Source organism: Podarcis raffonei, chromosome 7 (assembly GCF_027172205.1).
Source record: "Podarcis raffonei isolate rPodRaf1 chromosome 7, rPodRaf1.pri, whole genome shotgun sequence".
Classification (NCBI taxonomy): domain Eukaryota; kingdom Metazoa; phylum Chordata; class Lepidosauria; order Squamata; family Lacertidae; genus Podarcis; species Podarcis raffonei.
In genome coordinates, this window is record NC_070608.1 from 7,565,039 (window position 1) to 7,583,105 (window position 18,067).

The 18,067-nt window shown below is 42.4% G+C and overlaps 2 protein-coding genes and 1 pseudogene across 3 annotated transcripts; 1 reads left to right on the plus strand and 2 right to left on the minus strand.

Moving 5' to 3' along the window:
* Positions 1 to 1,049: 1,049 nt before the first annotated feature.
* Positions 1,050 to 4,946, plus strand: LOC128417041 (mas-related G-protein coupled receptor member D-like). Of its 2 annotated transcripts, none has more exons than XM_053395222.1 (2): positions 1,050 to 1,333; positions 3,142 to 4,946. In XM_053395222.1, exon 2 carries the CDS (start codon positions 3,165 to 3,167, stop codon positions 4,179 to 4,181), a length of 1,017 nt encoding a protein of 338 aa, XP_053251197.1. In that variant the 5' UTR covers positions 1,050 to 1,333; positions 3,142 to 3,164; the 3' UTR covers positions 4,182 to 4,946. The 2 variants fall into 2 exon arrangements, with proteins under 2 accessions (XP_053251197.1, XP_053251196.1); XM_053395221.1 differs by having other exon boundaries at positions 1,059 to 1,305.
* Positions 4,947 to 9,282: 4,336 nt separating this feature from the next.
* On the minus strand, positions 9,283 to 10,429 carry LOC128416838 (mas-related G-protein coupled receptor member H-like). Its single transcript, XM_053394857.1, has one exon. It carries the CDS (start codon positions 10,380 to 10,382, stop codon positions 9,402 to 9,404), a length of 981 nt encoding a protein of 326 aa, XP_053250832.1. The 5' UTR covers positions 10,383 to 10,429; the 3' UTR covers positions 9,283 to 9,401.
* Positions 10,430 to 12,077: 1,648 nt separating this feature from the next.
* LOC128417276 (mas-related G-protein coupled receptor member H-like) lies at positions 12,078 to 13,058 on the minus strand (annotated as a pseudogene).
* Between the last annotated feature and the right edge of the window lie 5,009 nt (positions 13,059 to 18,067).

Consider the following 18,067-nt stretch of genomic DNA (forward strand, 5'->3'; position numbering starts at 1 on the left):
CCCTTTGAATAGATAGGAAGAAATTGTGATGAAGTGTTTTGTGGGGACAAATCACAAAAGCCACAAAAGTGATTGTGCTGATTTTGGTAGTGGGCTGCATGTGCATGATATCTGCTGGAGGGGCAACCCCCCCACCTGTACATAAATTCCTGCAACAAGACAACTCCACGTCTGGGGAAAAAACCAAGTTAGAAGAAAGGAGATTCTAACTAAACATCAGGAAGAACTTTCTGACAGTAGTTTGACAATGGAACAGACGCCCTTGGGAAGTGGTGGACTCTCCTTCACTGGAGGTTTTGAAGCAGAGGTTAGATGGTATCTGCCAGTTGAGACCCCTGCTTTGCAGGGGGTTGGACTAGATGACATTGGGTTCTTTCCAAATCTACTATTCTATGATTCCATACAGTGGTACCTTGGGTTAAGTACTTAATTCGTTCTCGAGGTCCGTTCTTAACCTGAAACTGTTCTTAACCTGAATCACCAGTTTAGCTAATGGGGCCTCCCGCTGCACTATTTCTGGGTTAGCGGAGTCTGTAACCTGAAGCATATGTAACCTGAAGCGTATGTAACCCGAGGTACCACTGTATCCTCCACCAGCTGGAAGAAACAGAAAATCCTCTTTTCGTTTGTAAGCTCTGGGTTCACAAAGAGTTAAATCTTCCGCCATGCAAAGTTTCCTGTGCGCAGGAGATCGAAATCTTCACCAGAAAGACTGCTGGATCACTTTGCAAAGTCTCCGTGGCCTGTCTCTGGTACATCAGCACCACAGATAACCAGCTCCTTCTGCAAATTGTACTTTCCTTTTTAACTGAGAGTAGCATTCAAGCCTCTTTTTAAAAAAAATGCAGTCTGTGTAGTTCCCTCCCAGGCTCAGCATGCACACTGTGTACATGTGCTCTCAGATCAGTCAGCAGCGAGAGCCAGGGGGAAAGCAGTTCGTGCCCTCTCTTCTTCAGAAACAGCAGTACTTGCTCTGGACTGGGGATTTCCTAGGCTGAATGAACATCCGGAGATTCTCAGGAATCTGTGAAGTCTGGGAGGGGGTGGGGTGCGTGGGAAGAGGGCGGATCTGGCTAGAAGGGGTAGAGGAGGGAAAGAGCTGCTGGAGAGACGCCAGTCGAGAAAAAGCAGCGAAGAAGAGCAAGAGAGCGAGAATCAGAAGGGCGTGTGAATAACAGGAAAGCAAGCAGGGAGAAAACATTCCCGCGCGGAAGGAGGAAGGAAGGATTGCTACTAGCCAGCCAGATCGCGCGTTTTGCTGGAAGCTTTAGGTCCCCCAGGAGGGACTGGACAAAGAAAGGATCTGTAAGTTATGTCTGTAACTTTTATATCTGTAAGTTTTGATTGTCCTGTTTTTGTTTTTTTAAAAAAGAGTTTTGTGTTCCTATCTCCTCACTTGGTCCTCCTTCAAAAGTTCCAGGTTTTGGTGGGGATCTGTGATGTTCCTGAGGACCGCTTCTCTGGTTTCTCAATCTCTCCTTAACCAGGCACTCCAGAGGGCACCAGTAGCCATGGGTGTAGCCAGGGGGGCACTTAACTGCGCCCCCTACATAAAGCCTGCCCCCCAATATAAATCCAGGCTATGCCTTGCATTTAGGTGGGGGTCAAGTCACTCTGGCTTGCATCCTGAGTTGCCCTCTGTGAACACGGAATTGTGAAATGAGAAGGAGCCTGGAAACTCATCCAGCCCTCTGGTGAGGCTGGGGTCCCACCAGGACATCGTTGCTGATAGGTGGCCATCCAGCCTCTGCTTTCAACCTCTAATGCAGGAAGGTGTCTCTTTGAAGGGACAGGAATAAATCAAATCCCTTTCTCCGGACAGAGTCTGATCCAAAGGAGGCTGCCACTGTTGAGAGCATGGAGAAGTTTTTTTTTAGTACTGTTCTCAATATTTTTCATGGCCAGGTCAAGATATTTCTCTCCCCCACACTCACCCCTTTTCATTTCTTAAGTAGTATTCAAAATTGTAAATTTTTTTAGTGGTTTCTATCTAACCACAATGAGGCTCCAAGAATTTTTAGATGTCTGAGTGTGATGTAAAAGCAGTTTCTCTCCCAACACTTCATCTGTGAGCTGATTCAGCTTCTGCTTCCATTCATTCTTGTCATTCTTCTGCCTTAACCTCCCAGCCCCCATATTTTAGCAACGTAAGTGTTGCTCTTAAATATCAGTCGCCGGATGCATAATAACAGTAGAATGAATAACAGTAATCTTTAAAACAATTTTATGGAAGGTTTATAACATTTTGAGCATTAAAACCCAAATGCACTTATAAAAAGATAATAAAAAGGAGTATATAAAAAAAGAATAACAACAACAATAAAAATACCCATGATCCTTACAAAACACAATTAAATAAAAAAAGAGAAAGAGAAAGAACAAATTAAAAATAACTAAAAGAATAGAAAAGACTAGGAAAAAATGATTAAAAAGAAGAACTCCTGCCTCCCTATCTGACAATTATCTGTTACAACAGTTATTCAAAGTATTTAACATATGTACTCCGTAATAGTTTTGTCCCCTCTGTAGGCTGTAACTTTGCCCAAATTTCCCTCTAGCCTTTAATGTTCAGTTACTCAGACAGCACAAAACGACTCTTCTAACATCCATCTAGTAATCCAAATTGATATTTCTCCTGTTTCTATTTAAAATCTCTTATAAAGTCCTTTTAAACAGTTACAATAATAGTAATGGTAATGCTAGAATTCAGCTGGAAAATCTACTATTTTGGATGATTGTTTTTTAACTCTGTGTTTGGGCACCTATCGAGATATTGCATTCTTATTTTGCATGATGGTTCCTGAGATCAAGGGACAGGGTTTGTCTATGTTTTAATACAACTGGATGTCATTATGAATCAAGATGGCAGACTGAAACTTTCAAAACTTCGCTGATTTTAACCACTGATTTCAAAACTTCACTGATTTTAATCACTGATTTCAAAACTTTGCTGATTGTTTAGGTTTTTTGGGAATTCTCATGCAAAGCCATATCTGGAGCTTCTAATGTCACCCGTTCATGCCAGCTTTCGGTTGCCTCGCCTTATAAAATAGTAAAAGTGTTGATGTGAAATGTTCAAATACTTCTGTAGTCCAGCTCAACCAGAGTGACTAATTCCCCTCTGTTTCCACTCTCCAACAGAACAGAAAACGGTGTGGAGTATTATGAGCAGCAGTGAGTGGGGCAGCAACATTTTCACCATGGGCACTGAAAACACATATGAAGTACATGGAGAGCAACTTCGCGCAACATGTTTCGAAGAAGAAATCTACAGATATGCATTTTTTGAATTGGTTTATTATACAAAACCAATTGCCATCCTTATCTGCATATTTGGGTTGTTGGGGAATGGATATGTTTTGTGGCTCCTTGATTCCCATATTAAGAGAAATCCTTTCACCACCTACATCCTGAATTTGACTGCAGCTGACTTTGGCCTGCTCATGTTTTTGTCTCTGTCCCTTATCTTTTTGTTCGCTGATGACCTCTGTGGATTACCGCTCCCTGTCCGCATTTCTGCAATACCCCTGTTGCACTTATGCCAATTTTGCTATACTGCCAGTCTCTGTTTCCATACACTCATCAGCATAGAAAGATGCCTCTCTGTCTCTTTTCTGAGCTGCTACCAACATCGGCGGCCACAATCCCTTTCGTCTGGGCTATCTGTGCTAGTCTGGATCCTGTGTGTCATGTTCTGCGGAATGGAAATTTCATTTTACCTGGTCTATAATATGGTATTATACCCAGTTGTCAAGAACATGTTCATTGTGGTCATATGGGTTTTGCCTCCAATTTTAGCTGTCTTCACTTTGCTCCTGCTGGCCAAAATGTGTTGCAACTCTCAGCGCCGACTGCCAGGAAGCCTAACTACTGCCATTCTTCTCTCCCTCCTGTTTTTCCTCCTCTGCCATGGCCCATGGAGCATCGCATTTCTGCTAACCTCCCCTAAGCATTCACAAACTCTTATTGCACTTTCACAGCTCCTCTACTCTGTCAATGGCAGCATTAAGCCAGTGCTTTATTACTTGGTGGGGAAAGGGGGCAAATGTTCCTCTACAGAACCCCTAAAGGTCATTTTCAGGAGGGTCTTCCAGGATGAACACTATCCTCTGCAAGAGAATGTGTTGACTGATGCAGAGAAACTTAGTGCAGTAACTTGTTCAACCCAAGCCATCAACTGACTTAGCCAGCATTGTTCTTGAATAGAAATGCTTTGATCCTGGAACATGTAAGAATAATTGCTCATAGTGGACTATACCATGAAGCTCAATCTCCTTACCCAGGAATGAAGATGCAAGATGTAATCAATAGGCACAACAAAAAGCCACAGCTTTGTTAACTCAAAGGAATGCTTTTCTCTTGCCATACTGATTTAACTGCCACTTCTCTCTAGCTCAGTATTGATAAAGTTGCTGCAGCATAGTCCATTGCCGTCAGGAACCTCAGGGTACCTCCCTGTGTGGAGTAAAGTCAGCCATGTTGATGACTATCACTGCCTCTTGTGGGAGCATAGTCCCATAGTAAACTGCTCAGGACCACAATACCTCAAGGATGACCTCCCTCTGTGTGAACCTACCTGGACCCTGAGATCCTCATCTGAGGCCCTCCTTCATGCGCCTCCTCCACAAAGAGGTCTCAAGAACGGACCTTTTCTGCAGTGGTCCCCCATTTGTGGAATGCTCTTCCCCAGGGAGGTTTGCCTGGCACCATCCTTATGCACCTTTAGGCACCAGGCAAATACTTTCCTGTTTAACCAGGCCTTTGGCTGATTCACATCCAATACCCTTTTAAAATGTGTTTGGGGGCGTCGTCAACTGTTATTGAGTTGCTTTTGTTTGTATTCTATATTTTGTGCTTTTATATTGTGATTGTATTTTGTGAACCACCCTGAGACCTGCGGGTATAGGGAAGTGTACAAATTTAATATATAATAATAATAGTTTTAACTATGCACTGTGTGAATTGATTTGTCTGTGTGAAGAAATACTTTCTTTGGCCCCAGATGCTGTAACCTTTCCTCAGGGGGTAGTTTGCTGTGAGATTGCTGGGTTTTTACTGCCTATGTGTTTGTCAGGAGTCAGGGAATCTGCTCCCTCCCAGAGTGGCAGCCAATAAGCAGATAAAAAAGAAGAGTTCTTACCAAGTCTTTTATTCAAGATTCACAGTAGAAGACATAGCAATGCCACCTCTTTCAGATAATGGCATTGCTCTGTGTAAAGTTCCACCGCCTCCGTCTCTCCTATCATACATCATCCCTGCTCTGGCTGATCTGTGCTTTCTGGCTTTAATCCTTCTGTTCTACTACTCTCAATGCTCTCCAGGACCTGGGATAAGGGGAGGGGTCTGACATGCTTTCCAAAGACGCTGAGTCTGTCAGCTGTCTCTACCCTGGTGCTTCTTCCTCCTCCTGCTCCTCTCCCAATATTTCCCAGCTTCTGCCCTCTGCAGCCTCTGAACTGTGACCTTCTGCAAACCACTGTTCTAAATCTATACTGTCTCCCTCTTCTCTTTGAAGTGCAGGAGGAGGAGTGGGGTGGTGGTGGTCTCCACCATTCCTCCTCAGACCAGTCCCTGACAGTGTTTCATATGTAGTCTTTTTAGGCACTGCCATGGGTTCTTTGAAACATTTGATTAGGAGGAATTCAGTGATGTACTAAAGCAGGGGTCAGCAACCTAAGGCCCATGGGCTGGAAGCGGCCCACGGAGGCCACTTAACCGGCCCCCAGCCGCCCCCGAACTGAGCTGCCTGCTCAGCGAGTCCCTGTGTGCTGCACTAAACCAGCGCAGCGCAGCATGGGGACTCTCTTCCGTGGCTCCGGAAATCACTTCTGTGCATGCCCAGATGCTAGAAATCGTGTCTGCGCATGTCTGCGGTGCCGGATATTGCTTCTTCACAAGCATAATTTCCAGGGTCTGGGCATGCGCAGAAGCAACTTCCGGCACCACGGAAATGCGCAGACTCGATTTTCGGCGTTGTGCTGCACCGGCCCAGCCCATGAAGGATCTCTGCAGGAGTGATCTGGCCCATGCCCAGTAAGCCTTGCCAACCCCTGTACTAAGGCATCCATTCTGTCTAATTAACCATCTTTGCTTGCTAGTCAGAATGATCACCCTCTTCTGCCGCACTTCATATTGCAAGGTTTATCCCAATCCCTGCAGGCCAATTTGGGTGAGCACATAGGGGTGGAAAATTTGCTCAGGGCTTCTGCTGGTGTGGTTTGGTAGCTGAATTATCAATGGAAATCTGCAGCTTTCACAGCATCACAACCTGGCTTCTATGTGGCTGGTCTCCTGCACAGATTACATAAAAAGGGAGGATGTGGCCAAGGGTTTCTTGAACAGCCAGTCAAAAAACAATCTTGTGCAGGCTGCAGAGGAAAGGCATAAATGAGTAGATCTCCTTTCAAATCATGACTGAGTCAAGAGCCAAAACCAAACCATTTGCAGAATCCCTCCCGCTTTATTTGCAATTCACCTTGGGGTCTTGAATAAGACAATGAATGAATAAGGTTATTCAGAAGAATAACAACAGCATATGCAGCTGCTGTCCCTTTCTATGAACTTGCATGTTGCCTTCTAAAGTGGGAAGCAGGTGGCCAAGGAGGTTGGAGGAGGTGGATTTAGAGCAGTGTGGCCTTGGTTCAGTATACCTGAAGGAGCGTATCCACCTCCATCGTTCTGCCCAGACACTGAGGTCCAGCTCCGAGGGCCTTCTGGCAGTTCCCTTGCTGCGAGAAGCCAAGTTACAGGGAACCAGATAGAGGGCCTTCTCTGTAGTGGCACCCGCCCTGTGGAATGCCCTCCCACCAGATGTCAAAGAGAAAAACAACTACCAGACTTTTAGAAGACACCTGAAGGCGGCCCTTTTTGGCGAAGCTTGTAATGCTTAATAGATTATTGTATTTTAATATTCTGTTGGAAGCCGCCCAGAGTGGCTGCGGAAACCCAGCCAGATGGGCGAGGTATAACTACTTCTTCTTCTTCTTCTTCTTCTTCTTCTTCTTCTTCTTCTTCTTCTTCTTCTTCTTCTTCTTCTTCCACTGCACTGGGGTCAATGGAAGACATCACCACTCTGACATAGTGCATGTACTGAATGGAAGGCAAGAGTTGCAGGGCGCAATTTTTTTGCCTTGCAGAGGGTGCCAGTGAAATAGTGAAATTTGAAAGTCCAAAGACTTTGAGGAGGACTGACCTGATGATGTACCACAGCCAGATCCACAGTTTCTTCTGCTCCTGTCCAGGCGAGCCAACAACCATGACCCCCCTTGCCACTGATTTGCCTGTCATAGCAACAGCTTATTATTAGATGTAAAAGGTTTGCCTTTTGTATTCTTTGGGGTACTACTGAATATCATGTTGCTTTTTATGATCCCAGAGCTGCACCACCCCATTCATGGTTAGCAGTTTTTAAGCCTTTTGACAATGTCAATAAATAGGTAATGAAATGAAAGACTAAAGCTAGTCAATATTGATTCCTTTCTCTGTTCCAACTGTTTCTTTCTCTTTGAAAATGTCCCCATGTGTACAGGAAGGAGTGATGCTTAGTTCTCATGTTCAGTGTGTGTGCCTTTGACAGTGCAAGTAGCCATGTTGGTCTGACGCACTGAAAATATATAAGAAAAATAATAAAAATGTCCAGTAGCACCTTAGAGACCAACTACATTTGTTCTTGGTATAGGCTTTTGTGTCTATGCATGCAAGAACAAACTTAGTTGGTCTCTAAGGTGCTACTGGACAATTTTTTTAAAAAATATATATTTTAAAAGATTGTTTAGGTAGAGGTTTAACAACCACCACCACCACCACCACCACAACAACAGTAATAATTTTATTTATATCCTGCCTTTGCCCTGACAGGGACTCAAGATAACATACAGATAAAAACAAGAATGGCTAAAAACATAAAAAGAAACAATAATTAAAAACAAACAAACAAGTAAACATTGATGGAACAACTTCACTCTTAAACTGTAACATTTGATGCAATATATTAGTTAACTTGAGAAGAAATGAGATATTCCAGCATATTGTGTGCACCATAATATTTAACCTTGAGTTGCATCACATTGGCCAATGACCCAAAGCAAGGTCATGACTCATGTTTTCCCCAGTCAAGCTAGCTCTCTGAAGAAAGGAAAGTTCATAGCCTCCATTCTGCCCTTCTTCCACTGCCTGCACAACACATCACTCTATATATTTAGTAAGATAAACAGTGGCCTACTTTAGAAGAACAAGAGGAAGGAAAATAAAAGACAGGATACATGACAGCAGAGAAGAAACCAAGGCAATTCTCTGAGTGGCTACCAAGGTGCTTACTTTATGTTGCCCACAATGATTGCCAAGATGAGCCTACGATTCAGCAATTTCCATTATTGCTATTATTCATTTCATCACTATGCCTCTATATTTTTTTAAAAAAACCTCAGTGGGGTTTAAAACACATTAGAGCATCAAATCCAGGATAAAACAATACTGAAGAAAGTTAAATATACATTCAAAGCAAAATGGTTACCAGGAAACTATTATATTGTCTTAAACATTTCAAAAGAAAACATTACTAGAAGAAGCCAAATTTTTTAAAAATGCACATTTAAAACAGCACAATTGACAAGGTAATAAACTGTTATTGTAAGCATAGAACATGTCTGCTCCTGTTGTTGCCAATCCTGCGGAGTCCGCAGTGTCATTAAGAAGTATGGCTTATTTACACATATTTACACCTGAGTTTTGAGGGAGGGAGTTCAGGACCTCCTCCCCAAGAGTGCCTCTTGCTGCTTCAGTCAGCTTGAGTCCAGAGCAGTCAGTTATGCTCGCCAGTCTCTAGGTTGCAGCCTGCACTCATGAAGTTCTCACTTTTGTTCTCTTTCCTCTTCCCAGAACATATCCAGGAATATATAGGGGGGAATCTGACACACAGGGATCTGGGGATACCTTGTAACAATATTATCTGTGGTGGAACCAGGTTGGATTAGAGATGCAGGAGGTTCTGCCAGGGGACCAGGTGGCTTTTATAGCAGCTCAAGCTTCACACCTAATGACCAGGTGTGTTAAAGTCACACTTTCACACCAAGCGTGTGCAGAGCTTCCAAAGGGATGGAGTTGAAAAGAATCCTGCTTATGCCTTTGAAGTATTGGAGCCCTTGGTATTTGAACAAATCCCACTTGGTGAATGATTAATTTTTCTTTATTAAATTGTATGCCACCTGATGTTCATGTTAGCTACTAAGCAAATAACAAATATAAGAACTAAAAGAGCAAACATTAAAAGATAAACACCCATGATTATAAGATGCAGAAAAGAAGCAGAAAAACACGAATCTACAGACTTTTTTTTTAAGAATAAACCTATGTTGTTGGTCATCTCTAATGCCATCCCCACAGCTTAGCTTACAAGGAGAGACTTAAGGAGTCATCATCATTGAATCTGTTGCGGCTGGAAGACTCCGATCTTCTCTGCAATCAGCTTTGTCACTAAAAACTCTTTCCAGCACCACCTTCAAGGGTTCTCTGGATCGATGTGTCTTTTTCCTTCCGATTAAGAAGTAAATGAATGGATTAACACTGCTGTTGATAACAGCAGATACTACTCCAAATAATGCCGTTATTATATTAATATCACCAAGAAGATATTGAACAGTTATTATGACACTGAGTGGAACACCAAAAATGAAGAAGAAAAGAAGAGCAAGCAAGAGCGCTGTGTAGAACTTTCCTCGTTGGCGTTGATGTAAACTGCAGCAGACCTTGATGAAAAGGATCACAGTACAGATGACCACAACAAGTGTGCAAAATACAGAGCTGATCATATGAACAACACAAATCATTATGTCAAAGTCTGCATATTGGGTTAAAATGAAAAAGTGATAGATTCCAAACACCAGAATGGACATTGCCCATATTAATGCACAAACAATTTCAGACAGGTGTTCTAGACGGTGGCATCGATACCAGATTGGGAAGACAACAGAGAGACATTTCTCGACACTGATGGCTGTCAGTAGATATAAGCTAATGGCATGTGTGGAAATAAACAGTTCAAAACCCAGCCGAGAGGAAATTCCTCCTACATCCCAAAATCTAGCTGAAATTGAAAATGCTAAAAATACAAGGACACAAGAATCAGCTACAGCCAAGTTCAAGATGTAGGTGGTGATGGGATTCTTCTTCACGATGAAGCAGAGAAACCAGATGACAATTGCATTCCCCACCAGGCCACATATGAATATTGCAAGGATGAAAAGAAAGAAAAAGAGCAGCAGGTAATATGTGAAGGAAGAAAGTTCAGATTCATCATCTTCCTCTGGGAATGCTGAAGGGCTGTAGTCTCCAGAAAACCCATCAATGGTTAAACCAAGTGATGCTGCTGTGCTCTGCTCAGCCATAATGAAATCTTTTCTTTTGGATTCTTCCTTCTTCCCCGTTCTCTGCACTATGTCTGCAAGCAGAAGGGATGAGGATCAGAAGGGATAATCACTAAAAGTAAGTGCCTACACAATTCCAATATGGAAAGCTTCTAACTCATTTTATATAGGAGCCCAGGAAAGAGATTAACACTACTCACCTGCTACAGCTTCAAGAAGAAGAATAGAAATATAAAATTGTCGAGTCTGAAGGGACCATAAGGATCATTCACTCCAACCCCCTGCAATGCAGGAAAACGTTTTGGGCAAAATAAAGAAGAGCTTCATATAAGAGGCACAAGACTCCCAGTGCATATAAGAAATAACTCTCGTTACACAGTCTTCTCTGCCCCTTCCTCTATGATGGTATCTCAGCCAACTGTTGTAATTGTTTATCAGGCTAAAATTATCATGGTCGAGAGAGGAAGATAAATTGAACACAAGTTCTGAGATGGCATGACTTCAAACAAGCCTCCTCCAGTCTGATGTCATCCAGATTTTTTGGAGTACAGCTCCCACCATGTTGTGCTGGATGGGAGTGGGAGATGTAGTTCCAAACATCTGGAGGGCACCAGGTTGGGAAAAGTTCCTTAAGCAAAGGCATGGAGTTGATCCTAAAGCAAGGGTGCAATGTTCTTAGATGGCAACTCAGGTGTGTCTGAGGACAGCCTCTAGCAGCAAAATGTCTCAGGACCAATCCTGAAAAGGCCTTCAGGTATCATTGTAACGATGTTCTTTTTTTTTCTTGACTACCCTTGTATTTAAGGTTGCCAGCAAATTTGGAAAAGATAAGAACAGATGGCTCTGTAGTTGTGTGAGCACAAGTTGTTCAATGTGGACACATCAACTAGTTTAAGTTTTCATAGCACAAAGATAATGGATTACAGCCAAAGGATACAGTGGAACTTCTTCTGCAGTGGAGTCTGCAGAGTCTTTAAGGAATGTGGTTTCTTTACTCATATTTACACCTGAGCTTAGTTGGAGGGAGTGCAGAACCTCCCTCCCCAAGAGTGCCTCTTGCTTCTTCTCTCATAGCTTCAGTCAGCTGAGGTCCAGAGCAGTCAGCTATGCTCGCCAGTCTCTAGGTTGCAGCCTGCACTCATGTAGTTCTCACCTTTGTTCTCTTTCCTCTTCCCAGAACATATCCAGGAATATATAGGAGGGAATCTGACACACAGGGATCTGGGGATATGTTGTTCCCCCACAAACCTGTAACAATATTATTTGTGGTGAAACCAGGTTGGATTGGAGATACAGGAGGTTCTGCCAGGAGACCAGATGGCTTTTACAGCAGTTCAAGCTTCACGCGTAATGACCAGGTGTGTTAAATTCACACTTTCACCCCAAGGGTGTGCAGAGCTTCCAAAGGGATGGAGTTGAAAAGAATCCTGCTCATGCCTTTGAAGCCTTGGAGCCCTTGGTATTTGAACAAATCCCACTTGGTGAATGATTAATTTTTCTTTATTAATTTTTATGCCATCAGATGTTCATGTTGGCTACTAAGCAAATTACAAGTATAAAAACTAAAGGAGCAAACATTAAGAGATAAACACCCATGATTATAAGTTGCAGAAAAGAAGCAGAAAAACACGAATCTACAGATCTTTTTTTAAGAATAAACCTATATTGTTGGTCATCTCTAATGCCATCCCCACAGCTTAGCTTACAAGGAGAGACTTAAGGAGTCATCAACATTGAATCTGTTGCGGCTGGAAGACTCCGATCTTCTCTGCAATCAGCTTTGTCACTGAAAACTCTTTCCAGCACCACCTTCAAGGGTTCTCTGGATTGATGCGTCTTTTTCCTTCCAATTAAGAAGTAAATGAATGGATTAACACTGCTGTTGATAACAGCAGATACTACTCCAAATAATGCCGTTATTATATTAATATCACCAAGAAGATATTGAACAGTTATTATGACACTGAGTGGAACACCAAAAATGAGGAAGAAAAGAAGAGCAAGCAAGAGTGCTGTGTAGAACTTTCCTCGTTGGCGTCGATGTAAACTGCAGCAGACCTTGATGAAAAGGATCAGAGTACAGATGACCACAACAAGTGTGCAAAATACAGAGCTGATCATATGAATGACACAAATCATTATGTCAAAGTCTGCATATTGGGTTAAAATGAAAAAGTGATAGATTCCAAACACCAGAATGGACATTGCCCATATTCATGCACAAACAATTTCAGACAGGTGTTCTAGACGGTGGCATCGATACCAGATTGGGAAGACAACAGAGAGACATTTCTCGACACTGATGGCTGTCAGTAGATATAAGCTAATGGCATGTGCGGAAATAAACAGTTCAAAACCCAGCCGAGAGGAAATTCCTCCTACATCCCAAAATCTAGCTGAAATTGAAAATGCTAAAAATACAAGGACACAAGAATCAGCTACAGCCAAATTCAAGATGTAGGTGGTGATGGGATTCTTCTTCACGATGAAGCAGAGAAACCAGATGACAATTGCATTCCCCACCAGGCCACATATGAATATTGCAAGGATGAAAAGAAAGAAAAAGAGCAGCAGGTAATATGTGAAGGAAGAAAGTTCAGATTCATCATCTTCCTCTGGGAATGCTGAAGGGCTGTAGTCTCCAGAAAACCCATCAATGGTTAAACCAAGTGATGCTGCTGTGCTCTGCTCAGCCATAATGAAATCTTTTCCTTTGGATTCTTCCTTCTTCCCTGTTCTTTGCACTATGTCTGCAAGCAGAAGGGATGAGGATCAGAAGGGATAATTACTAAAAGTAAGTGCCTACACAATTCCAATATGGAAAGCTTCTAACTCATTTGTTATAGGTAGCCCAGGAAAGAGATTAGCAATACTCACCTACTACAGCTTCAAGAAGAAGAATAGAAACATAGGATTGTTGAGTTTGAAGGGACTCTAAGGATCATTCACTCCAACCCCCTGCAATGCAGGAAAACATTTTGGGCAAAATAAAGAAGAGCTTCATATAAGAGGCACAAGACTCCCAAGGCATATAAGAAATAACTCTCGTTACACAGTCTTCTCTGCCCCTTCCTCTATGATGGTATCTCAGCCAACTGTTGTAACGGTTTATCAGGCTAAAGTTATCAGGGTTGAGAGAGGAAGATAAATTGAACACAAGTCCTGAGATGGCATGACTTCAAACAAGCCTCCTCCAGTCTGATGTCATCCAGATTTTTTTGACTACAACTCCCACCATGTTGTGCTGGATGGGAGTGGGAGATGTAGTTCCAAACATCTGGAGGGCACCAGGTTGGGAAAAGTTCCTTAAACAAAGGCATGGAGTTGATCCTAAAGCAAGGATGCAATGTTCTCAGATGCCAACTCAGGTGTGTCTGGGGATAGTCTCTAGCAGCAAAATGTCTCAAGACCAATCCTGAAAAGGCCTTCAGGTATCATTGTAATGAATTACAAATTGTAGTGAAATACCAGCAATTTCATGAAGACCATGATTTAGAGAAGCCACTTTCAAGGGAGGAGGAAACAATGGAGAACATGGTACTATGACAATACTTGTGGTTATTTACCAATCCTCCACAACACCAGCATTTTTATGTGCATGTTTGGAGCAGTGGTGGACTTTGGGGTCTAAAATTTCAGTGGCGCCCTGTGCAATTCTCAAAATTTTTCGCTCCCTTTGCCTCTCATCTTCTGTTCCAAGTCATCCTTGCCCCTTACAGTGCCCTCTTGGCTTGATGCCCAGTGCTGGCAAACTGGTTGTGCTTTCCTAAATCCACCTCTGTTTCCATTGGTGAAGACTGGAATTGCCATCTGGTTTCTGTACATATGCCTTGTGCATCTGCACCAAGAAAAGTACTCCCTCGATCGCCTAACTTGCTGAACTTGCCTGTTGTTGACTTCAGCTTCTTCCCTTTTCACTCCCTTTTTTGGCACCGAGCACTCTCAAAAATGACCAACAAGATCATTGTCACTAAAGAGGCCAGTAATTTACCTCCTTTGGTTTGCTTATACTGGACAGCCCAGTGTGGCTTGCTTTCCAATCTACGATTGTTTTGCCCAGTCAGAATACATTTCTGCTTTGCCTTCATGGCTGCTCTGGCCCACTTCTGGCTTGTTGCCTGGAAGAGCAAAGCTATTTTGCCATCTTTTGTCATATGAATGTTTTCTCCACAATTATCAGGATAATCTGTACCAAGAATGCCCTTATCATCGCTCTTCTTGTCTCTACATTGATTAGGTTCACCAAGATGTGCTACAGCTCACAAGATCAGCCAATAATGTTTTATGGGACCGTTACTGCTCACTCTCACTTCCTTCATTTCCTTTGCTATTCCATTTAGAATATTGTACTTCATAGACTGTTTAGCTTATACATCCATTATTCTTCTTATGTTGCTTTGATTTCTCCTTACTGCTTTCAGGATCACCATTCATCCTTTGCTTTGCTTTGTCATTGAGGGAAACGGGAAACGTGGAATTGAAAGAATCTGAGATATGTGTTCCCGGCACATAATAAAGCACTAAGAAGCTTCTGGAGAGCAATGATTTCCAAATAAGGATGAACAACGTCAGCCTGTTTCTGTTCTGTGTCAGTCCTAACTCTGTTTCTGTCCCCTTAAAAACAAGAGAAACAAACATTTCACATTTAAATTGTCTGCACTTTTGTACTCAGTTTCCCTAAAATACACGTTGTGTACAGATTTCCTGCCTAAAATAAGCATTGCCTTATGTTTTCCTAATCATTTCAACTAAAAATGCTTATAAATGCATGCTTTCTCATAGAATATATTTTTGTGTACATTATGTAATGTGTTTTGAACTATACCTGCACTGCAAAATTCAGAGAAGTGCATGATTTTTCTCCTCTGTTGCTTTGATGGGAGTGTTTCCCCCCTTGCTAGGGGCACCCCTTGCAAAGGTGAAAAGCATGGTGCTACCTGGCATCTATGATATTGTGTGTGTGTGTGTGTGTGTGTGTGAGAGAGAGAGAGAGAGAGAGAGAGAGAGAGAGAGAGAGAGAGTCTCATGTGGACCAATAGGAGTAGGGCAGGCATAGCCCTATTTAGGCTAATGGCTTCATCAATTAAATGCAGCAGCCTGCCCACCCTCCTCATATGGTAGTATTGGATTAGCTGGTTGCCTATTGGGAACGTGAATAGGAATACTTTTAGTGTTTCATGATTGGCTGTGGGCGTACCTTTCATCTGTTACTCATGCATCTACCAGCATATTCTTCTGCTGTTGTATCATCCTTGTTCTGGGTTTTGTCTGACCTACTTTCTGGAATGACGCTTCTACTTCATCAGGGTCCAATGATCATTAGCATTGTGAACTTTCTGCCCCCCCCTCCCTTTATGTTTGGCTCCATGCCTTCATCAAGATCTGATGTAGCTCACACAGATGTCAGCCACCAAAGGCGCACACAGATTTCTTGACCGCTCTCCTCTTCTTCATTATATTTGCCATTCAACAGCATCATTGACCCAAGAATATATTACTTGGTTGGGAGAGACAATCCAGGGAGCTCTTCATGTGCTTGGAAGGATGTTCAAGGATGAAGCATGTGCTAGTGAAGGGAACCAGATGGATGTTGCAAAAATGGTGGTGAAGCCCAGGCAAATACAGTCACAAATTCTACCTAATGAACTGAGTAAGGGAGAGGCAATTAGACAATGACATCTGATGACTCTATCCGTTTGTGGTAGGCATGTGATAAACTAATCAGTGAACACATGTGGAGCTACTCTATTCAAGATAATACTATAACAGTTGATGGCAAGTATTTGATATGGTCTTTTTGTGTTTTGATTCAGTGAGCATGCCTTATGGTCAGAAAGCTGATCAGAGGAGGGTGTTGAGGTTCCTTTAATTGCTGTAATGATAATAATAATAATAATAATAATAATAATAATAATAATATATTTATAACCTGCCCATCTGGTGCACATGCTTCCCTTATCTTTCACCTGCAGGTCTTGTGATTAGTGTCTGAAGGACACTGACCTGGCAACCAGCCAAGCAGGTCACTGTGACCAGGTAACTGGCCAAGGATGTGGTCATTCTTAGGTCTATTAAGAGGGGGCTGTACATTGCATGCTTGCTTCGCAAATTAATACTGAATTCTGTGCTGTATGTATGCTGTGAGTTGTACTTGCTTTGCATTTGAAGCCTGTACCTTCTACTAGGGATCTAGGGGAAGTCTGTATATAGTGAAATTGCCTTAATGCCTTGGAGTTGTCAGTAAAGGACTGAACTGACTGAAAAATTGGAGTCTGACTGAATGTCTTCCAGCACAAAACTGCACTGCCACAAACCTACATGCTTGGGGAGCTGCACATGTTTGGCACATGCCATATGCCAGGGGTCAGCAACCTTTTCCAGCCGTGGGCTGATCATGTGGTGGGCCGGACTATATTTTGAAAGAATAATAATGAACGAATTCCTATGCCCCACAAATAACCCAGAGATGCATTTTAAATAAAAGCGCACATTGTACTCATGTAAAAACACCAGGCAGGCCCCACAAATAACCAAGAGATGCATTTTAAATAAAAGGACACATTCTACTCATATAAAAACTAATTGATTCCTGGACCATCCACGGGCCAGATTTAGAAGGTGATTGGGCCGCATCTGGCCCCCGGGCCTTAGTTTGCCTACCCCTGCCATACGCCAAGAGATGAAAGGAATGTTTAGGGTGCTGATAGCTTGTACAGTGCCTCCTCTCATCCAACTGATACCTATTAAGCTAATGTGAAGTCATTTTGCATATGTAAATTATATGCCTGGCCAGAGATAATCATGAGGTCCTTGCCAGAAATGAGATGAAGTTGGCATATTCTGGGACATTACTGTGATTTGAACTTCAATGTGTGTCTTTTCCCAATAAAAAGGTGAACACAGCAATTTTTCACATGAACAGACTCTCCAGGTTAGAGAACAAAACTCTCCAGTGGAGCATAGCTGTCAATGTTTCCCTTTTTTAAAGGGAAATTCCCTTATTCCGAATAGGATTCCTCGCAAGAAAAGTGAAAAGTTGACAGCTATGCAGTGGAGTTAACTGTAACCTGCAATTCTAAGCACACTTGTAAAGGAGTCTCCCCATGAAATGTGATTAGGATCGCATTGCATGAGAGAACTGTGACAAATATCCCCACTTCTGCTGGTTCCAGTGTTAGAACAGGCCCTATACCTGATTTTCCCTACTCCAATGCAACACCAATTGAGCTTGTTGAAATGGGAATAAATGGTATTTTTGTAGCATCCTTTGGAGACAGGCCAGGCCTCCATACCAGACTTGTACATCACTACTCCCCATTCACAATCTTGAAACATAATGCCTGCGGAAAGAAAACATTGTATTGGCTTGATTTAATCAATCCAGCTTTATGGATTAATTTAAAAGCTTCTAAATACATTGAATGCTGTTTTTGACATAGATACTTTTAGTATGCACAGATACAAATTATTGTATCATTTAGGTTTTGATAATACTTTTCTTTTGAAGAAAAAGCTGCCACAGAGTCCCAATCCATAGCATGTTTCCTATATCATCAGGTCTCTATTCTGCCACATTCTGGATTAGTTGTAGTTTCCAGGTTTCCAAAGGCATTGTTTCCTGAGTAGTTTGACCATCAAATCAAATACCATGGCACATGAAGTTAGATAGAGGTAAAGGTAAAGGGACCCCTGACCATTAGGTCCAG